Source organism: Chroicocephalus ridibundus, chromosome 9 (genome assembly GCF_963924245.1).
Source record: "Chroicocephalus ridibundus chromosome 9, bChrRid1.1, whole genome shotgun sequence".
Classification (NCBI taxonomy): Eukaryota; Metazoa; Chordata; class Aves; order Charadriiformes; family Laridae; genus Chroicocephalus; species Chroicocephalus ridibundus.
This window is the reverse complement of record NC_086292.1, coordinates 2,493,963-2,516,417: the sequence shown is the minus strand read 5'-3', so window position 1 is coordinate 2,516,417 and position 22,455 is coordinate 2,493,963. Positions and strand designations below refer to the sequence as shown.

Here is a 22,455-nt window from a genome sequence, read left to right as displayed (position 1 = left end):
GTAATGATGAACTGCTTAATTCTTAGCAGAGCAGGCAGTTTTCTAGGATTTTTGTCTCTGCCCCTTCTGCTGCTTTTCAAAATAGAAAAACAAGAGTTAATATACCTGCAGGCTTGGCGGAGAGACAGCGTGGAAACCACAGGCTGCCACTTTCCAACTTCCCCCCACCACTCTGGTTTTTAAGGGCTGTCAGAGAGAGATTGCTGCTGCAAAGACGTGAGTTGAATGCTTCAGATTCTTCTGGCAAACTCCAGCAGGCCCCCACCTTCCTCTCCCTAAAATTGCTTTGGCTACTTCTAACAAAATGAACACAGCTCATCTGAGTTTTTCATTAGGGGCTCTCCTGGGAGCGCAGAGAGGCTGAGGGGAGGCTGGGCTGTGGAGCTGCAAGTGTGCAGGGTTTGCATGATGTCAGTGAGAAAATTCTTCATAATTTGGTAATAATAATTAGCATGCCGGAAAGGCTCACTGCAGTATTTTTGTGCTCCTACATTTTTTTCTTTTCTTTCCTATATCTCCCAGAAGAAGTCAGTTGTTTCTCTCCTGCCTATGTCTGATAAACGAGACCTGAAGGATAGACTGGAGCATTGTATCTCTTCGCCTTTGCTCTTCGCGGCTGAGCGTCCTGCCCACCCAAAGCTTTGGCCACAGCCATTGCTGCCAGGACCCAGGAGGAAGGCAAAGCAGTGGGCGTGGGGAGGAACACATTGGAACAGCGGTTGGATGGAGACAGGCTGCGGTTTATTGTGGGGTTTCTAGTTTGCTCGGCTGGCCCAGCAGGTGGAAAATTAGGTTTTCTATTTTGACTGTTCCTGAATGGGTCATCCTCCAAGGAGCTATGCAGGAGATGGATATGATACACAAAGGAAAAGCAGTCCTGGCAGGATACTGAAGCATGCAGGCAAGGGGAAGGTAGATCATTTTATGTAGCCCTGCTTCTCGTATCTGGCTCAGTCCTTTAGAGTAAACATTAGTTGGGTTGCACTAATAATCCAAAGAAATTTATGTTTCTCACAGTGCAACAGTGTCCAATTTAGCAATTAATTTAGAGATTTCAGTGGCCCTTCCATGGACAAGAGTCTGTGGGAGTCCTCCCTCTGTCTTCAACTGGCTTTAACTGAGATCCGTCACTCTGAGAGCTCTTTTTCTCTGAACTGGCATAACCCAAATGTATTAACCTCATCCTGAAGGCTCATTTCTCTCTTCAGACTGTTTCTGGGGCTGGTTGAGGTGACGGGGTATTGTTCACATGGATCACCGCATATTTATTAACTTTTATGGAGATCACTGGGGACTCCTTTGATGTCAACTCATCCCTTGCAAGCCAAAGTAGGTCAGGCACAGAACTCCCTTTGCCTTTGATTTTAAACCAAATATGAAGAGCTGGCCTAACTACAGAGTAGGGCAACATATGCATCGTTAAGTGCTCTGGAGCTAATTCCCCCCAGTAACAAATCGAGGTATAGCCAGTCACCTCGCTGCCATAACGAGGAGCACATGGCAACGCACACGTGAATTCTCCATGCACCCCTTTTATTCCAGTCCTTGCCCAGGAGAGAGGAATTCATAAGAAGCTTGTGAATTACCACTAGTTATGGTAGAGGCTATTTCTAGCGCTTAATCCTGCATTTCTTATAGATACAACGAGAGCTTGGGGGATCAAGGACTCTACAAGGGACTGTAATTTCAATTGACTAGAGCAGCTGGAACCCAAAGCAATATTTGCTGGAAGAGCCTTGAGGGAGCACAGGAGAGAAACTTTGGGACAAAGAAGAAAGGCAAAGTGGTGAAGGAGATTATTCATCCCATTTTTTGAATTAACTTCTGCTTCAATACAATCTTCACTCCCCACGTGGTGGTCAGAGCATGCTGACTGCTCCGTAAAGGGCTCAGCGAGAACCCTGATACATGCAGATGACTTGTGCGAGGGTGAGAATGAAATGCAGCCTGCTTGCCCATAAATAGATTTGAGGTTTTTTGTTTATGTTTTGTTCTGAAAGAGCTTTGTACTCCAGCCCGGAATAACTCTTTTCTCCCACGTTTCTCCTTCTTGGCTGGCTCAGATGTGCAGCCACCAGCTGTTTGCTAGGATTGTTCCTTCTCCTTGCTCCCTCCTTTCCAAATTCTTCAGGACATTATTTTCTTGAAGCTTTTCTCAATAAGAATTTAATCAAACAAAACAAAAACACAGCAACCCGCCGCTTGTTGGACAGTGTTTGATGTGTAAATATGTAAAGAAGGAGTGTTTTGAAAATGCAATCAGCTACCTCCTGGGGACTGGAGTCCTAGAATGAGCCAAGGTGACTCCACAAGGGAGATATGTGCTCCTGCAAGATTAAATTCCAGCTGCAGTGGGAGCACGGGTGACCAGAGGCACAGCTAAGCCACTCTTAAAGAGACATTTTTTGAATAGCAGCACGATTCTCCTCCAGGCCAGGCAGCGTGCTCCGTCCTGCATATTGTCAACCAGGTCCTCGCCTGGGGCCAGCGTTGCTGTCAGTTCCCACCCTGCAGCTCTGGGGGTTATTTGCCCATTTTGCTCCTTCTTGCCTCGGTGGAGCTGAGACGATTGATACCTCTGCACTCTGCAGATACTCATTGGTTTTATGGCCATATCAAACTTTGGGGGGAAATAGCTCCTAATATTTTACCGTGGAGTGAAACACCTTGCACACACAGGGTGCGCTTTGCGTCAGAACGCTGTGATTGCTACCAATGAACTGTCTGGGAGGTGACTGCAAGGAAAGCCTGCAGCAGTGCTGGCCTTCGGGCAGGTCAGGAGACACGCTGCGTATACGCTCCCGTCCTGCAGGGCTCAAGCAGATGACTTCTTATCTTGTTCTCATCCTGCTTCAAGGGTTCCCGTCTGCTGCCATTATTATTGAACACCACTGCAAAAATTATTATAGTGCAATTTGACAAATGAGTCCTGCTCCTACTTATACTTTGTTCATGCGCAACAATTCACAACACTATTAACTTCAAACTACCTCTACACCTAGTTCAAATTCGCAGTTGATGGGTTTGTTAGAGCACACTGAGTGCCAGTTATGCTATCCGTGATGTCCAGGAGCATTAACCATGTATTACTGTGACAAGACTCACAGGAGAGGGGGCTGTATGCTTGCTTATAATTCCTTCAATGCGGTCTCCCCTTGCAGCAAAAGAAAACATACTCAAATTCATTTATCTTCTCACTCAAAAGTCTTGATTTTCCATCTTCTCTTTAATAGTATAGATCAGAACTCACTCACTTTCACAGATGCAGCTCTGAAATTTAAAACCTGGCCCTGGCTTTTGGGGAGCAATGCTGTTACTCAAAATGAAACGTCACTCCTCAGTAACAGGGAGCTGGTACCTGGTTATGTACTCGGCACGAGGCTTATTGGGTACAGAATTGCTGCAGGCTCCACCTTTTAGACTTGATGCCAAACTGATGTTCCTGCCGCTGTGTTCAAGAGGATTTCTCCATCAACTCTGCTAATCCCCGTGTTCAAATTCCAGCTTCAGGAATTGCAGACTGCCTGTGGTTCTCAGCAGAGACATCCATCACCCCTCCCAGCTCAGGGGTGGTTGAGTTTCAGTGGTGGGCAAGGTAATCCTGGCATAAAATGACTGGAAAGTATGTTTTGGTCTCCTTCTCCATGTCTAAGTGTCTGCTGAAACTCTAAGCAATTTAATCTAGTCAGGTACAATGCTAGGATATCAGTCATGATGACTGGAGCTGAAGTGTCAGGTTATTTGTTGAGGAGTTAAGGGGAAAGTACAAATCAGTGTTCAGTTTGGAGCTTTTTTTGGAAAATAAAGCAAATGGTGCCCAGATCTGAAAAACAGCAGTCCCTTTAATTGAACATACAAGAAAAAAGGCAGTTTGCTGCTGTTGGATAAGCTTCAACAGCAAATTTTGCCTCTTTTGATCTCTACCCACATGCATCTCAGCAAAACGACCTTCTCCCTGGGCTGAGTGCTTCAGGCACAGCATGTCACGGTAGCGCTGCAGAGAAGAGCCTGGCAAAGGCAAGAGAGATTTCCTAGGTGTTTTGCGTCAGTCCTGTATACAATGAAGGCAAATATCCTCATTGTTTGCAGCCTGCAGCTTAAAAACACCGGCAGTCTTGGGCAGGTATTTTCCTTTGCTTGCTCTCATTTCTGGGATGATATTCTTAGACCAGAAAAGAAACACTTGCTGTTCATTTTTCCTGTGTTTCACCACGCAAGACCTTCTCCAGACGGTACCATTCCTGCAGCTGCTGGACTTTGCAGACTCTGGAGAAATGGTGGTTTTGCAATTAAATAATGATTCCTGACTGAAGTCTTTGTTGGGCTGATCTCTCAGAAAGGCTAACAACGAGCACCATGCGAGGCATGCACTCTGTGTGAGAGACAGAATACTTGTACATACAATAAAGATGAAAGGCTTGTGCTGTAGTTAAGAGCATGGGATGGTTTAATCCTGAAATAGCATCTTGCTGATAGGAACAAGGTCTGTTTGTTTTTTATATGCCTATTTGGGGAATGGCTGCTCTTCAAGTAAACATTCTCTTTTGCATGCAAACACCAATATTTACCTTGACAAGATAGTTTATTATCATTCTTAATTTTCTCTTCCTTTGAATGTTTCCGTTCTCTTAACAAGACGGCAGAACCATTGTATGGACAAACAATCTCAAATGAACAAATTACTGCAGCTTAACACGTTCCTCCTTATCAGCTGAGCTGCAGCACCTGACCATAAGCAGGTTCTTAGCTCTCTCCACTCCTAAATCATACATTAGTTTATGTACGTTTAAGGTGGTTTAAGCCACCGTATCTTATTTAGCAGCTTTAATAGGCCAAATGTGCCTAAGTGAAAGCTCTCCCTTTGTTAGGCATTATTTCTTTCGGCAAGGTGAGAGGTGAAATGAGAGAAACACAAATGCTGGAAGTTACATGGTGCAACAGTACATAGGTATGCAAAATAGGACAATTGAGAATATTTTTAGGTGTAAAGAGAATAAGGAGAAAAGAATTCGCCACAGAAAAAAAAGCAAACCTATCTCAATAACCTCATCTATCTCCCTGCCTGAGCGAACCTCGGGAAATCCAAAGGGAAGCAGAGCTAACTTTTGCTGAACTCCTACTTGGCCTCATGATTCAATCTCTCCTGCCAAATTCCATGGATTAAAAGAGGCAGTGGGTGTGCAAAGAGACAATGTGGGCTCTGTCTTCCATTGTCCCAGCAAGGGAGATTAATAAATGGGATTCCAATATCTATTTTCCCTCTCTGTCAAGTGAACCTGCTTCAGTGCACACCACAGTCTACTTCAGTTTTCTCTGGATTCCCCTGAAAATGAACCTGTCTCTCAAGTGCTCCCAGCAGATAAATGACAATACATAAAATACAGACTTAGAAAGTATTTCTGTAGCAGGATGATGGAGAGACATAAAAGACAGGGTAGCTTATGTAGTTCCTTCCGTCAGCCCTACTGGGACTTTTCCTGTCCCAACAGGATGTTCTCCAGTGCGTTGCCCAAGCTTGTTTTTAGTCTCAGGGGATAAAACTTCCATCACTTCTCTTGGAAAGCTGTGCCATCAGCTCCAAGACCTCACTACTAGATATCCTCCCAAGCTCCTATTAAAACGTAAGTTAAGTCCTGTTAAGTTTGTTCACTTTCAGACCATTTCTGCTTCCCTCTGTGGAGACACTGTCCCGACACAAAGATGCTGCAGGTTATTGCTGAGGTGCAATATCTAGGTGGAAAGTGGCTTTAGATGACCTAGTTTCCGATAACTCTTTATGCTTGCTCTCCATTCTGTTGCTTCTATTTAACATGTGGTGACATGAGTGGATCTTCAGAGGTTCCTAAATGAGGTGGTGATCTATGCAGAGTCCTGCATCAGCTCATATCAGCTAAACATGGGGAATGTCACCATTCCCGATGACTGGTAAAGTAGGATTGCACGAAAAATGAGAAAGAACCCAGTAGAAGTAATTCTAAACATCAAGTCTTACCTGTCACTACCAGCTGCATGGTGAGGTTCTTATACAGGCCATATTTTGCATTGCTCAAGACGATGGTGTAGTTCCCAGCATGCTTTGGTCTCACATCTCTTATGCCCAGTCTGTACTTGATTGGATCCGGCTCATAGCAAGTCTGGTTATCCTTGATCAGCTTGCCGTCTTTGTACCTGTTTTGAAAGTCCCATCAAAGCTCATCACGTGCACGCAGTTATGTTAGCCCTCAGAAATCCCATGTTACCCCAAATTAGGGTGGGGAAAGAGTCGTCCTTCGGAAACAGCGACGGAAGCAGATCTATAATCACTGCTTGAAGTGGACATCTATTCCTTTTATCCTTCCACACTAAAACTGAGTAGCACCTGCAGTGCCATGGGGTGGCTTCATCCAACAAGCAGGAAAAAAATATTTCAATTGATCTGCATGAAGAGTGCCTCTTGCGTGCTCAGCTATGATCAAATGTACATCTAGATGCCCCCAGATTATGCTGGATGTGCAATACTAAACGCAGATTAGCCAAAATTTGTGTCATCGATTTTAAAACAAGATATTAATTAAGCAGAATTGTCTTTCAATATGTACATACGACCCCTTACTGTTAAAAGTGTAAGTCTCTGACGTGGAGAATTTACAGTCAATAGGAAGGTCAGTGAGGAATCCACAATCTTGAATCTTCACTAGCTAAGAGAAGGACAGCAGAGTCTGCATGAGCAGACTCCCCTTCACTGCTAATCCAATATGCAGATTTGGGTTATGAATATGAAATCGGCCAGACTTTGCCGCACACAGAGCTTTAGGCTTGGTGGAAGGAGAAGCTGGGGCATGTGTCCTACTGCCTGAGAATGCTGGAAACCTCCTTTCCAGTCGTTTAAACAACTGTCCTGAGAGACCTCCAACATCAACAGCTGTAGCTTCAGACATGCAGGGAAGGCAGCTCTGGTGGTCCCAGCAGCTCCCGAGCAGCTCCACGCTGGGCCCTGAGAACAAAGCCTTGGCAGAGAAAAGGGGGACGGTCCCCACTTCAACTCACAAAAACATTCCCATCTCCTAAATAACAGCAACAATTAAAGATATCTGCTGGCAGGACTGAGTTCACTGATTTGACTGAATATTAGAGAATTTCATGTTATTTGACTGCTAAAAAAAAATGCAGCAAACCCATCCCTGACCAATACCTTTTGCTGACTGCTGTCCCCCCCCGGCGTGGCACTCGACTGGCCAAGGAAAAGGGCACCGTGCAGGTGGTGGCTCCCCCATGCCACCTCCTCTGCCAGGACAGGCACAGCCGTGCCAGCCGTCCCATGGGATTTCATACAGTTAAAGATGTATAAGGTGTTGGATGGGGTTGTTAAAGACCCTCTGTAGAATGAAGCATCGAAAAAGTAGGAAGAGAGAGGACAAGAGATGAAAGGGTAAAGAGAGAAATTAATGTCTTCTGGAGTTCCTGACATGCTGCCCCTCCTATTAAAGCGATCCATTATAGTCCTGGTGGAGCCTTTAGTTTGCTCAGGAGGATTCACTGCATTGTCTGGAAGGATCTGCCATTGCTGGTGGTACAGGATTGGAGAAAATTACTTAAAAGTTATAAAGAGAAACAATTTCTCATGTTGAGAATGTGTCCTGCAGCTTTCAGTTACGCGCTGCGTCCTTGCCAGCTGACCACCGCTAACGGTGGTAAACTGGCAACCCCTTCCCAATCGCTTTCTACTTCAATCTTCCAAACAGTTCTGTGTCCAGGGTAAATGAAACCCCCATTTTTCCTGTAGGGGCTTTTTCTTCATGACTAGGAGAGAAAAATAGCATGGGAAAGAGGTATGGCTTGCCCAGCTTCACAGGGCCTATGTCAGCACAGAAAGGAGTCACATCTCCTTAGCTGAACTGTGCTATGAGCATTCCCAGCGCTCATCTTTTATCTATGTGGTGAGAAACAGCGAAAATCTGTTCTAGACAGGAGCCCAAAAGAAGGTTGTGTATTCCTGATTTTGCTAGAGATGATGGTACTCACCAGGTGACGCTTGGACGAGGAAAGGCGTCCACCTTTGCAGCGAGTTTCAGCGACTTGTGTCCTGATGTAATCTCGTAGTAAGGCCCTTTCTTATGTGAAACCGTAATGAAAGGTTTGTCTGGAAAGAGAAACGAGCAGGAGGACAAGTCATGGCAGATCTGCCACAGTACAGTGCTCACATCTTTGAATTGGGTTGTGTCTACCCCAGGTTTTTTGCGATACAGATCTGCAGAAGCTGCAGACAACCAAGCGGTATGACGAGCTGTTACCGCAGTTCCCCTGCAAAGCTCAGCCCCAGCCAGGAAGGTTTGTCTCCAAATGAAGGGCTTGATATTTAAAGCGGAAAATATCCATCTGCATTGCCCCTGGAGCAGGCTGTAAAAATGCCCGGGGTATCTCTTGTCCATGCGGATGCCAGCGGGCCAGATTTTCAGGGCATCAGCAACCACACTTGGTGCCAGCTTCTTCAGAACAGTTCAGTTCCCAGTTAATCCCTGTCCTCAGCCATGTCTCAGTCTTGAGCTCGCTAGTTTCTTTGAAAACATAGTGCTGGGTGCTGACTCTCTCATAGATTGATTAGAGATTAGAGATGATTAATGGTTGTTTTAACTAGCTGGCATTCTTCCTAATGCCATCTGCATATCAACAGATTTCATAATGTGGCATTACCCTTTAAGCTTAGCAATCTTGGTTCCTGGGTATTCTGATTTAGCTGCAGAACTTACCGTACACTGTAACTGTGACATTGGCCTCCAGCCGTGTTACGTTGAATGTTTTGCATACATACAGGCCTCCGTCTTGCATGGTGACATTTGCAATTGTCAGGCTACTGCCAACTTTATACACCATGCCACTCTGGTCTATTGTTCTTCTAGGATAAGGGTGCTGGAAGTCAGGAAAAAGGGGGTCAAAAACCAGCATAAACCAGATTATTTTGTTCATCCTTTCAAAGTCTGCCGGTAAAGAAAAGCAGTGATTCATATCAAAATTATCATAGCTCTGCATCACTGAAATAAATAATATAAAAGACAAATCAGCAGGAAAAGCTCTTGTGTGAGGTTTCATTATCAAGTCTAATAAGAGAGAGAAACAGAGTGGAACTGTGGCGCTTCTCTCAGCAGCCTGGGCGGGCAGGTAAATAAGGGGGTGCAGCTCAGATCAGCCCCTCTCCGGGACCAGATCCCAGGGATCGCAGTGCAGAACTGCTGGTGGCATCTGTAGGGTCAGAGTTGTGCTTTGGTTTTTGTTGTGTGGGGTTTTTTTTGGTCACAGTCAGATTTTTTCTGTCTTAAAAAGCCTCCTCTTTCTAAAAGAAATATATTATGACAGAAATAGAATATATTATGACAGCCAAGCGCCAATGCAAATTCCTGTAGAATTTTAGAAAGCATTATTGCTTATGAGAGGATTTTTGATCCCAGAGATTTGGCCAAGAAGTTTTACATTTGTAATGTTAGAAATCTAAGGAGGGTTCATAGAAAAACAACTCTCTTCCATCATATGGGATTCAAGAAGCAAAATTCAGTAACACCATATTACTTGCACTTCTTTAAATTCTCTTATATTTTCTGTAGTTTCTTCACCAAAACAAAATCAGACATTCATTCTCTAAGTGAACAAATAAGTGAAAAATATTTAGGAATCTCATTTTACGCTTTCCCAATAGGCTTAGGTGCTTCTTTGAAATGTATATTTTGCTGAACTAAAAAGAAAAAAAAGCCCTCATTTTAATTCTGAGCATCAAATAGAACCATGAGCAGTATCTCAGATAAATGAACTGATTTGGAAAATACCCCTTCTTCCCTTTGTTTTTCCTTAGGAGAACTGAAAGGTTTTAGTACATCAAAGCAAACGCTCAGTCTCTTACATATTTCTACGTCAAATTTGTCATTTTTGTATTGCATTCCACAGAAAGCCCAAGAACCTAATTTAAATTTCATTCTTTGGTTGAGATTTCAGCAGATACAATTGGCTTTTGTTTCACTTTTTCCTACTTAATAAAAGCCAAGATGGATGAGCAGACTGATGACTTGCAGCCTTCGTGGCTGCCTTTGAGACTCGCCACTCCGAGCAGGGATCAACAAAGAGGCCAGAAGAAATGAGACAGCTATTCTTCCAACATGAACCATCCACTTCTGGTTTTTCTTTCTTTTTATATTTAGCCTGAGATTTGCGGTTTAATTTGCAGGTTCAAGATGGTCAGATACATTTTAGATTCCTCCAAACTAAAAATACAATCGATTGTAGGCTTACAAACGGTTGGCTATATTTCAGAATAAGTAGTAGTTAGGGTTTAACTCAGCCCTGGGAACAGATCTTTCTTTTGGGTAGGGGGAGACCTCGTGATAGCAGAGTACAGAATTTTCTTCAACTCACTCTCCCACTAGGACACGTCCAGATGAGCTCAATGCGCCCGTTGATGAAGGTTTCTGCTCTGCATTCCAAATAGAGAGTTTCTCCAACCAGCAGTTTTTTGGGAGTTGCTTTCAGAGCCAGGTTCTGTACTCTGCCCTCTGAAATGAAAAAAGCAAAGGTATCACTACGCAGCGCTCTCTACATCAATGACGTTCAAGATGGAATCCACACTCCAGTTGCCTTTCCAACACCCACTCCTTTCACAGTTTCCAAATGCCTCACCTTCTGCTGTCGTTTCTATGGAAACTGTTGGAAATGCCCCGACAATGGAAACATTAGGTCAGCTGTATCAGCTGAACGCCAGCCAATCAAACAGATCACACGTGGACACAGTAATTCATGAATTACTTTTCTTGCAGTTGCCATGTTTGGCTCCAACCCTCACTCATCAGCTCCACAGCCATTCTTAGAAAAAGTTTTCAAAAGAGACTTATCCTTTTGAGTTGCTCAACATTTGCGTATCTGCGAGAGGATTAATTTCTGTAAAACACGAGAGATGTTTCTCCTGCCCTCTGATGACCGACTGCCTTTCCTTTCTGAATGGGATCCCCAAATCTTGGTCTTATGCCTTATACCTTATCTTATATCTTACATCTTATATCTTATATCGTAAACCTTAATATCTTATCTTTATTGATGCCTTAAATACGTTAACTCTGAAATAAGCCTGCACGGTGTTTATGGTGCCCCGTGCCAAACACACGCCTGACCGCTGCACGGTAACACGTTCTAGAGTAAGGTATTGCCTGTGCCCTTTTGGGCTGGAGAGGGATGACCTAATGGATTTCTTAGCTTTGCATTCATCATTCTAGTAAAAAGTAATTACTCCAACAATGAAGAAAAAGAGAGAGAGATTTACTTGGTTACTCGGCTGCCATACAAATTTACAAGCCTGTTGTTTAAAGCGGAGTGCTAATTGTATAGAAGGATGCCATGATCTAATGGGAATGAAGTCACAAGAAACTCTCCTCTGTCAAAAATATAATGTATGAGGAAAGAAAGAACATTCACTGAAAACAAAGGAAAAATAAACTCTAATTGGCTTCACAGAAATCCCCAGCACTCAAAATTTTAATGTTTAGTTGCTTCAAATTCAGATTTTAATTCTGAGCTGAAGCTCAGCTGTAAATACAAGGGAAAGGGTATAGTAAATCACCAGGAGAAACTACATTAAAAAGCAAAGATTTGAATTAGCAGTTTAATGAGATTTTTATACCCTGATCTTGTGTGTTTAATGACCAGACGCAAAAAGAAAGCTACTGTTTGGTTTATCCCAAACCAGCAGTTGTTTTAATGTAAATATAGCTCAATCCAAGCAAACAAAACCTTGGTGGGGTTTGAATAAAATAATACTCCTATTTTGTACCACCTCAACGCTTGGTAATTTTTCAAAACCAGGAGTGGACCAAATCCAAGTTCTATTGAACAGGAAAAAAGGAGAAGAATGAGTTTGCTTTTAGTGTTCCAGCTTGGACTTGTTACAGATACATACCAAATAGATATATCAAATATAATTGAGGCTAACCAAGAAATAATACCCAGGGGCTTAGCTAGGAAATAGAAACATTGCGGTCATTCCTCGGCACACAGCAGTCACTCACCCAGTCTCTGCGCCAGGTAATAGGAGGTGAACACGCTTCCGTTGACATTTGCAGTGCACGTGAGTACTCCGGAGTAAACGAAAGAGTGAGAGGGGATGACAAATCCTATTTTTGGGTCCCACGTCATCCCCTTGAAGTTCATCTCTACAGAATAAGGATACTGAAAGAGAACAGACAGATGGGAGGCTTGTGAGACGTTCCCTTTCCCCCCAGACCACAGAGGCAACCAGCCAAGGCTGTTCTGCTTTAGAGGCAGGGTAGGCATTTGACCTTTCAGAGTGGTTGGTGGTCTCATTCCACACATATCTTAAACAACATCAACATAAGCAAATAGGAAAGCCCTCCCTAAGGTATGACTGTCTTTGAAATCCAAGACTTGGACATCATAACTGAGGCTTTTGATTCAGTCCTCTCAGATCTTAGGCAAGATACCATGCTACCCATTGTAGGTCCCATTTCCCTCGTCTCTTTACTGGAAATAATTATGCCTATCTTAGAGGAATTCGGTAGGGTAATCTTTTTGGAAGAGTTTAAGAACAAAATCTGCTTCTCCTAAAGCTACACGCTGGTGAAAAACCAGCATGTTTTTCTGGGATCTCACAGTACTTTAAAAATACGTGTGAAGTTAGATCCCCAAAAGTCAGAATTGTTCATGTCACTAACTCGCCTGATGGCTGGCCTGTGGCTAGTCATCCGCTCTCTCTGTGTCACAGGAAGGGATGAGGCACTTTCAAAGCAGCCTATTGATTTCCACTAGGCACTGAAGCTGCGTGGGCGACTTAAGATGGTAAATCACAGGATGGCAGAAATAAGGGGACCTAGTAACTGAGACATTTTTGGTCCTCAATTCATAAATATTTGTAATGGTCTGAGAGTCTTGAAAAAATAGTATCCCTAAGTTCTGCTTATGAAGAAGAAGTGAGGGTACGAAAGGCGAATGTGGAAAATAAACTAGAGCAAAAATTCATTTAATAAGAGTAAAACCTCTGTACGCCCTTGGACAGCACCAATGTCAGGCAGGTTAGCTTTTGTTGCTGGGAATGATTTGTTTATTATTATTATTATTAACACGTGGGGAAATCCTCTATTTGCCAGAGAAAATGCAATTTACTTTCCAATCATTTTGAAAATCCTGGATTGCAATGTAGAAAAGAAATACATGAAATTAAATGCGGACAAATAATTCAGGAGTCTGTAAAAGAGCAGATCACTGAGATTCACCCGTTTCCACCTGTTTGCAGGCAGGCGGATGGAAGCACAGGCTGTGGGTGTCTGACTTTTCCAGCAGGACGCAGGGAGGCTCTTTAGGACTGAGGGTGCACTGCAGGAGTGGTGAGATCCCTTTGGGCTGAAAAATGAAGGGTTTGGGGAACCCTCAGTGTGCCTACAGTTGCCGCATGATAACTAATTTTATTTGCACAGTGCTGCTTCTTCCTTCTTATCATATACTGCCTTCTCAAAGATGGGGCATCTCAGAGCTACCTTGTTTTAGCTTTTGAAGCTAACCAAGGGAAGAGCTGCACTAGGGACCACAAGTGGGAACTTCCTCAATGATGTAATGGTTTTGCTCTTATTCATGTTGTTATGCAGCGTGCAATTTATTTTTCTGTCTCCAAACAAACAGTACTCGTGTATGGCAGTGTGGTTTAAATAGGATTCAGTTTAAATAATACTCCTGTTCTGAAGAAATTTCAGCTCCAGGCTCTGAGAGCTGATGCTCATACCTCTCGTGAATATACAATTGATCAGGCTGGCGTTGGTTTAGGTCGCTTGTTTTTGCATATTCAGCACAGATCAAAGACACAGGGCTGATGGCCGCGGGGCAGTGGCTGGTGATGTTGCTGTGGGGAAGCAGGCACAGCGAGACAGGTGTTTGCTTTCGGAACAGCGGTTCTCTTCTGACGGTAGTAGGAAATGTGGATTTCATGTAAATATGTCCGAAGTAGTCAAGCTGTGGTATCTCTGCTCAGAGCCATTAGGAAAATTCAGGAAAATTACAGAAAGAGATCTGAGACCTGAGGCTTAATCATGCCTTAACACCCAGGAAGGTCAAAGCTGTAAGTGGCAAATGCTCACTGAACCAGATTGGGGACTAAACAGATCTGACAAGACTAAAAATAGTTTTTTTGCCCAGAATTAAAATCATGTTAAGCAAAATTAGACGTTTGAATTGTGTGTCTTAGCATGGGTTCATTAATAACACAGATGATACGTAGAGTTAACTTAGTATTAGCAAGAGGTACCTTTCCCCATACATATTTAAAGGCCAGAGAGTGCAATGATTTTAAAGTATAATGGTAACATAAGGAACTTAATTTACGGTGGAAAAAAGTACATTTTCTACAAGAATAATAAAATGTGATAAAGCTGAACTTCATGGTTTGGCAGCTCTGCTCCCTGATGGATACAGGAAGGGGAAAGAAAAAGTAACCCTACTCAGGAGGCCCTTTTCAACACTCACAGATATTAAACGTCTTCATAAAATATTCAAAAATATATATTTAAACAATCAAACAAAAAGCATCAATGCTGCTTGAAGGAAATCACAGTGGCTTCCCTCCCTTTGAAGTTCGTTGTCTATCGGAGATTAAATTTGGAAGAAGAGGATGTTCTAAATTTGTCTGATCGCCTTATTCACCTCTCCTCCTCCATCCTTACCTCCACCCCTCTCCCGCCCGCTTCCTCTTCGCACGGGAAGCCGCCACCTTGGCTCCACACGGCGCTAGGAAATTCCCAGACGAGGCAAAACAAGCGGTGACTTCCCATAGATGGAGCCCGGGGCTGGCGGCTCCCGAAACCACCACACGCCTCCCAAAGCACATCCCCAGGAGCAGCTCCCAGCTCCCAGCCTCAGGAGCGTTCCTCTGGGGAGCAGCACCCAACATCTACATCCCTGCCCTGCAGTCCGGCCCCTCTCCCTTGAAAGGGAAAAATCTCTTTTGGGGACAATTTTCTTCGCAATTCAAAAGGGAGATTTCAGGGGAGATTTCATTCCAGCAGCAGCTTGCAGCAAGGTAAAGGACTTCAGTTTGTGTTTGACGAAATTACCGGGAGAGAATTTAGCTGGCAAAGCAGGGAGAGCAGGGCTGCCTGTAAATAAGGGGGGATAACTGTAGAGGTCTCCTTGGTCGAGGTTCCAAGGCCACCTTTAGGCTCGTGTGCCTGTGCCGAGGTCAGCAGCAGTACTCCAGCAATGAATTTGCTTGGGGTAGGCTAAAATAGTATGGGGATGTTTCACTTTTATAGCCAAGCAACAGAAGGTGATAACACTTATCCAAGCGAAAGTGATAAGCTATAACTGGAGACGAGCCTTATTCCCCCGCTTTTAATCCCTCCTGACAAAATTTAAAAATAGAGATCTGCTAAAGCAATAAGGCCAGCGCTGAACCTCTGCACGTCTGCTGGAAATTTGCCATTGGTCTCAGCGGGAGCCCGAGCACTGTCTCGGGCCACCGTGATTTCATGTCCTGTGTCCCAGGAGAAGGAAACATCTAAGACATCTAACTGCTAAGAGGAGCAAAGGTCCTCAGAGCCCTCCACCAGCAGAGCACCAGCCTCCCTGTGTGTGCTCCGCTGTCACACCGTATCCAGCAGAACAACCTCAGCTCTCCCAGCCCCTCCAGAAGAGGCTGTGGAAAAGGGGCAGAGGGTGAGCTCTTGTTCCCTGCAGGACAGCTCGAGCGGTCAGCCCAGCCGGGGAACGGAAGGACACGTAACCTGTTAGGTAAAAGGCAGGATTTGAGGCAGGAGACCAATGTTCCGTTCCTCGCTCTGTGATGGGCTTCTCTACAGAGCAATTCTGAAGCCCTTTAAATGAGCGACTAGATCTCCATCGACTGAGGAAGCCCCAGACCTTAAATTTCCATTTTTATTATACTAAATGGCCTTGGCCTCCATGGACCACTCTGTAACGTTGACATTCAGATGTAACTGCTGCCGAAGGGATGGCTGCTCCAGCCATTTATTCCCAAGGCTGAAACTTGGGAAAAATCAAGCAAAAATGGGCAACTGTTCTGAGGAGGTTCAAGATATAAAAGAGAGAAGCTTTCATGAGAATAGCTAATAGCCAGGTCTTAAACAAAGATTTTTGAAGAAAATAGTGTCTTGTTATCGATCTTGGGCAATTTATGGAGGAACAAAAAGCCACAAGATGAGAAAAATATGTGATAAACTCAACCTAATCCCCAAAACACCCTTGTACACAGTTCACCAGTGATACACTGCAGGGGCAGGACTGTGCTGCTGGATTTTCAGTGTCGGCTATTTTTATTTTTTGAAACTTACCTGGCTTTTATTTAGTATTTTATTTATACATTTTATTTTGTATTTTTACCTGTTGTGTTGGCAGCCCAGACCTCTGAATGGATTGAGTTTCTCTGAAACTGGCACTTACCTGGGTAAGCTTCGGTTTGATATCTGGCGAGGTAACTCGGCAAGGGACAACAACCGTTTTCTTAGCATTTAAAATGTAGATTATTTCAGGATGTTCCGGGTGAATCTCCACAAATGGATTTCTGTAGTCTGCAGGGAAAAGAACATTGATTTAAAAAACTGCTCCTTTACTGGTCAATGACCAGAAAGGCGCCGTAATCTGAGTGGTTAATTGCCCGTAGAAGGCTCCCTGTGTGTGACAAGACAGCCAGTCACATCTTGCTTGTTTGCCAATGCCAGTGGCACCTAGGGATTATTGCCAGTGACCAGGAGTGGGAATATCCCATTTCTAACCCTATTTTACCAGTTTGCAGTGTAATCTTATAAAAACTCCTTTTCTTATACATTCCCCATCTGCAAAAATGAAGTTAATAGATCCGCTCCACAGGTCTTCATGGCGCTGAAATTTGTTCTTTCCCCAGTATTCTGAATTTCTTTCGTAGGTGATTTTATAGCGCAGCACTCCTGAATGCCACAGCAGTTAAGTGTTGCAATAGGTTTACAGCAGTTATTCTACTGATAGAACAAAGCGTCTTTCAGTAAATGAGTATCTCTAGAATATTGCAGAAAGCATGCAAAAAGGGCAGGTACACCCATGGTATTCAAAGCACGAATAATCTGTTTAACCTAACAGTGGAGTAACTTGGTCACACTCTTGGAGAACTGTGGGATTTTCTACCGATCTGCCACAAGAAGTCAGCCTGAATATACATATACAATAGAAATAAATAAATATCTGATGTAGTTTAAGTTAATAAAGCTTCTGAGTCTCATTCACTGATTTTTCATTGTCTGAATACAGTGATGATCATCAGAAAATTAAAATAGTGTTTGTGAAATCCTAAAAGCTTCAAGGTTTTTCTGAAAAGCGTTCTTCAGCTTGATATTCTTATGGTATAAAGCCTCAAATCCCATTCAGCTAATGCAATACCCGCTACACCACACAGTGTAGGCAATCGACCGCTTTTGGTTTGGATTATACTGTTGACAGCAAAGGATGTGCTCCCTGTACAATAACCTCAACCTGCTTGGCCTTGGCTTGGGACCTGCCTCCACACACTTAATTAGATTTTGGAAATGGCTTCACCTAAAGCATGGGAAATGAAAGGTTTGTGAACAAGGTTGCAAAAATGTGCTGTAGTATTCTGACAGTACTTTAAAAAAGGATGTGCTATGAGGAAATCAAAATCAGTTTTCAAAAGAATGCTTAACTGCTCCCAAACGGGCTAAATTGGTGATGACTGCAGTCAGCCAGGGCTGACACGTCCATCCCTATGGATCAGCAGGAGGCCTCCAACAATGGCCAAGCACTTTATGGCTTTGGGAAACACCTATAGCGTAGGCGAACTGTTCTCTGATGTTGTATAATGAGAAAAAGCGTCCTTCTTGATGAAAATCATTAATGTACTTCCTGAACTACCCTTGTATCCTCATGTCGTGTTTCCTCTCTAATTCCTGATAATTAAGGGATTTTTAATAGAGGGAAAAAATTAATTATTGCTTGGTGGGTCTAGCCCCACTGTTCATCCAGAAAACACCCAGAAGGACCCATCTTGGTGCAAATACATGAAAAAGTCCATGCACCACGAAATCAAGACAAGAATGCCACTTCTAGATGTTGGGGAGCCCTCCTGATGTTGGGGAGCCCTCCTGCGCTCCGGGGCCAAAGTGAAGAAGCAGCCACTTCAGGCAGGCTGTGCCGGACCATTCCCCCGCGGGCCACACCGTGCCCTTGCCCGTGTCCCTACAGCTGCCAGGGTGAAACCCTGTGACAACGGTGCCAGCACCTTTCCTGTCACACGGCCCCTCTGGTTAGCAGGCGTCGGTCTGACTCTGCAGTGCGGCATGAGAGTATCTCTGGTAAAGGCCGCGTATCCCCTCAGCTGGGATCAGACGCCTCTCAAACACAAAAATCAAAGCCACGGGCTGTGCTTAAGAGCCTGACCGGTGTGATCGTCTTGGTTTAGCACCAATGGGTAAGGCCAGCTGGCCCCAATCCTGTCACCTAAATGCACGCTCTCGTGTTACCTCTAAGGCTGTTGTGGCAGCTGTTCTGTGGTTGCAGAAAGCCCCAGCTGAAGTGTGTTGGAGTAACGCTATCAATTCATTCCATTAATCCTTGCATTACTGTATCAGGCCACTCTCCCTCCTTCATCTGCTGGCTCAACTGGGAATGTTCTAACGTTTCCATGAAAAGATGGCAAAGTATTTCTCTAACTTTTTGAGATAGTGAGGAAAAAAGCCTGCACATGGAGTTTTAAAAATTCCAAGTGTCCCTTTCTAGTGTTGGCCATTTTGGCTACTCTCAACAACGAGGTTAAAATTGTGAAACCCTCCAGAATTTCTCCTTTCCCAGTACTCCATCCCTGGCAAACAGTCTTTTGTTTCAAATCAGTGGGGATCCAATTTTGGGTTTAAAACAAATGGTCACCCTTTGGACCCTAGCAGGGAGCTGTGTATTCCATGCTGGAGGATCTGTAATTAAACAGTAGGTGAAGTGCTTATTTATGTTGAATTTTTCTGGGTAACAAGTGTTCTACATGTAGGCGATGTAACTCCGCTTATTGGTGACCTGCAGAACAGTCTGAACATGGAGTGTGAGATTTGGATTTGCTCTTCCACAGCTCCACTGGCAAAGGACAACAGAGTTGGTTTATCTCAGTCGCTTTGTCTTTATTTCCCCACGACTGGTAACCCATCTGGGAACAGGTCATTCATTTGGGGATATCAATGTTCATTTCCTGGCTAATGACAACAGTTTTGCTTAGGGAATGTCATGGAAATATATAAGTGCTCTCACTTGGAATTAATCTTCAAAGACTTAGCTCGGTGCTGAGCTGGAGTTCCTTTGCTTCACAACCCAAACCAGTTTCACTCACAAAAATATGAAGGGTGAAAGACGGGGACTGAGACAGGAGCGTGGGACTGTTGCCTTTTGTATTTCTGATGGCTTAATTTTAGCTCTGAGAACTGGAAATAGGTTTCTTAGCAGCCAAAATGTACCGCGTGCTTCATCACGATGAGAGCAAATGTTGGTTGGAGCTCCTTGGGTGTATCAGAAAGGTCACCCGTGTTACCATGATGTTTTGCCAAAGGCTTTTGCGTCACCGTGCGAGTACAAGAGGTGTGGGATGAATGCGGGGAGCTGTGAGAAGGAGCTCGTCAGTAGCACTGAACACAAGGCAGTAAAACAGAAGATAAAGACCAGGATTCTGGACGATGTCTATCATTTCTAGTAATGTCTTTTCCTGCCAGCTTTTATTGCATGCCATTGATTTATTCTGACTGGGTTGGTTTATAAAAAACATGTGCTTTGGAGTAAGGGCATTGCAAGAAACATTATTTGAGAGAGATTAATTAGAATTAAAAAATGAGACCTGTAATCTCCCTCATATTTAGGAAGTTTCTGATACACATCTGAACTTTTTGGTTAGGTGGGCACTGGTTCTAATCAAGCCTTGAGCTGAGAAACCTGATCTCCAGACCACAACTTTGTAGCGTGTTCCAATCCCTATAACTAATAGGAAATATTTATACTCAATCCTGTGTTTTATGCACTTTCCCAAACAGCTCTGCTAAATTCTTCTATTGAGTCCCGTTCCGGAAACGTGGTCAGTGTTTGTCCCTGAGCATTAGCGCTGCTTACTGCCTCTGCAGTCCTGCTCTCCAGCTAAACCAGTCCTAGAGGTATCCAACGGGGTGATATTTTTATAGCCAATTTCAGATCTTGTGCAAATGGTGAAAGGCCGTTCTACTTAAAAGATGACCCTGGATTATTAAAAGAAGATCCTTGGATAATTTGTTATATGAAAAAGCAGAGAAAGTAGATTTTTGTGTATTTGCAACAACCACTGGGAGTGCAAAAAAGGGTCAGGGGAAGTATCCCCCTATCTATTTCTAGCCCCATGGAGAAAAAGAGAGAACGACTGATGTGCCACCTGACAGGGGGACAGACAAGAATATAGGCCAAGAGGAAATTTGCTCTGAAAACAGGCGCTTCTTGATAGCAAACTATTCACAAATCTGGATCAAATTTGGACTAATTGTTTGGACTGAAAAAATGGGAACACTGAATTTAAAAATATCTGTGCCAGTATTTTTAGAGGGAATTTCAGAATAGCACTGTTTGTTTAAAAAGTAACATAAATCAAAAGAAGGTAGCTAAGCAAAGTTAAATAATCATAAAATGTCAGAAAATATTGAATTATGCAATGATGGAAATATCTTAGTCAAACAAAATACAATTTCTCAAAACTATTTCCTGTTCAGGGAAAAAAAATAAAATTATTTAACCCCATTCTCCTCCATCATCTCTCCCTACTCCCAAGACTGGCCTCTACCAAATTAACAGATTCACAACAGACCTAAAAATAATTTACTTTTTGCAGCTGTAAATAGGATAGATAATCATCACAGTGGCACTAAACTACTGAGGAACACCTAAACAGGAAGCATGAATGTATAGTATATATAACAGAAGCTATATTTCATTCCTAATTGATTTTTTAATAGCAGCCTGCACCTGAATTGCCAGGTGTCTAGCCAGTAACTAGAATTATGCTGTACCAGATCATAAGCTGCAGCCAGAATTGGAAGCCAAAATATATAAATCTACCCTTCTACCATCAGTATTTGAAATCTAGAGAGTGTTTTAAAATCACTGTGCAATTAACAACAGCAAATGGCAGGTTTTGGGTTATCCAGACTGGGTTGGGAAAGGCTTGAGCTGCAATTGATTGGTGATCTCTGGTAGATGGCAGGTCTCATGGGCTTTGTTCTCACTCTGCTTTGAAAAAATGAGAAAAAGGGTTTATATTTTACGGATCACTCTCCTACAGTAAGTGAGGTTTCCTAGAGCCCTGTGCAGTGAGCAGATGGCCATCATTTGTGTGATCTCAGTGCTTTATCTGGTTTACAGCCCCAGCTTAAAGGGACTTCCCTGCCTACCCCAGGCCTCCTTTCCTCCCTGTTTCAGTCTGCAATATTGGAATACCGAAATTGGAATACTGGAATTGGAATATTGAAACAGGGCAAGATATCTGTGTGAGTCAGCAGAGCAGCTCCTGAAGTGACAAGGGTAACGTGGCAGCTGGTTGCAGGGCTAAACTACCACAGTTTTGACACGGGAGCTTAAACCTGAGGTTCGGGCTGCACTTCGGCCATCAGGGAAAAATGACCTTGGAAGAAAGGCAAAGGCGGTCGCAGGTGAAGGTCAAGTGCTCACTAAATAACCGTGGCTATGTCAGTGAGGCCAGGGAGGCTTTTTTCTTTCTCCCTAACAGTGAAATTCTGTGCAAAAGAAAAAATAATATCATCAGCCCCATAAGCAGGAGCGAGCCGACCCCACGTGCCTTGGGACGGAGACGCTCCGAGCACCAGCGCTTTCCAGGCAGCTGGGCCGTTCACTTAACAGATAAGCAAATAGAAAGTGGCTCAGCTTCGGATCTTAACAAAATGACAAAGAATAAATACTGACGAGGGAACTAATCAACTGCCAGCTGATACCTTTGTTATGGTTTGCACAGACAAAAAACTGAATCCTTCACGAAACTCCTAAGTAGTTCTGACTGACTCTGGCATGGAAAAATGATCTGCTGGGACATCGGGAGTGTCACTGCCAGCGTTACAAACATGTTCACCACCTTAAGTTAATCAGCAATCAGTTAACTCCTTGTAAAAAAGCCTCTCAGAGACAGAACTTCTTGAAACAAAAGGGACAGGGTCACTGTTCGTTAAAAATGATAACCTCAGCCTCAAGGACGATCTCTAATTCCAGATGGTGTAAATCAATTGCACTCAACTGTTGCAATTTGGAGAGCTGTGGCATGGGAAACGCAGGTGCCGTCCTGCAGTACAAGACTTGGAAACTCGGCAGTTACCAGCACTGAACTCGGTGGGAAAAAATTCTCAGCAAAGAAACCCTTTGTGAAAAGAGGGAATTTCCCTGTAGCTTGGCACATTGGTTCCTCCTGCGTTGGGAAGGTAACACGCCCTGTGAATCTCACCC

At 43.7% G+C, this 22,455-nt stretch overlaps 1 protein-coding gene across 2 annotated transcripts in view; it reads right to left on the bottom strand.

The window, feature by feature from the left end:
* The window catches only part of LOC134520334 (vascular endothelial growth factor receptor kdr-like), a 140,332-nt gene that overhangs the window by 67,764 nt on the left and 50,113 nt on the right, over window positions 1-22,455 (bottom strand). For both annotated transcript variants that reach the window (XM_063345521.1, XM_063345522.1), the window contains exons 4-9: window positions 16,411-16,538; window positions 12,018-12,177; window positions 10,378-10,514; window positions 8,727-8,886; window positions 8,002-8,119; window positions 5,993-6,168 (exon numbers count right to left, since the gene is read on the bottom strand). In XM_063345521.1, coding sequence (XP_063201591.1) covers window positions 5,993-6,168; window positions 8,002-8,119; window positions 8,727-8,886; window positions 10,378-10,514; window positions 12,018-12,177; window positions 16,411-16,538 — 879 coding nt within the window. The remainder of the gene's footprint in view (window positions 1-5,992; window positions 6,169-8,001; window positions 8,120-8,726; window positions 8,887-10,377; window positions 10,515-12,017; window positions 12,178-16,410; window positions 16,539-22,455) is intronic.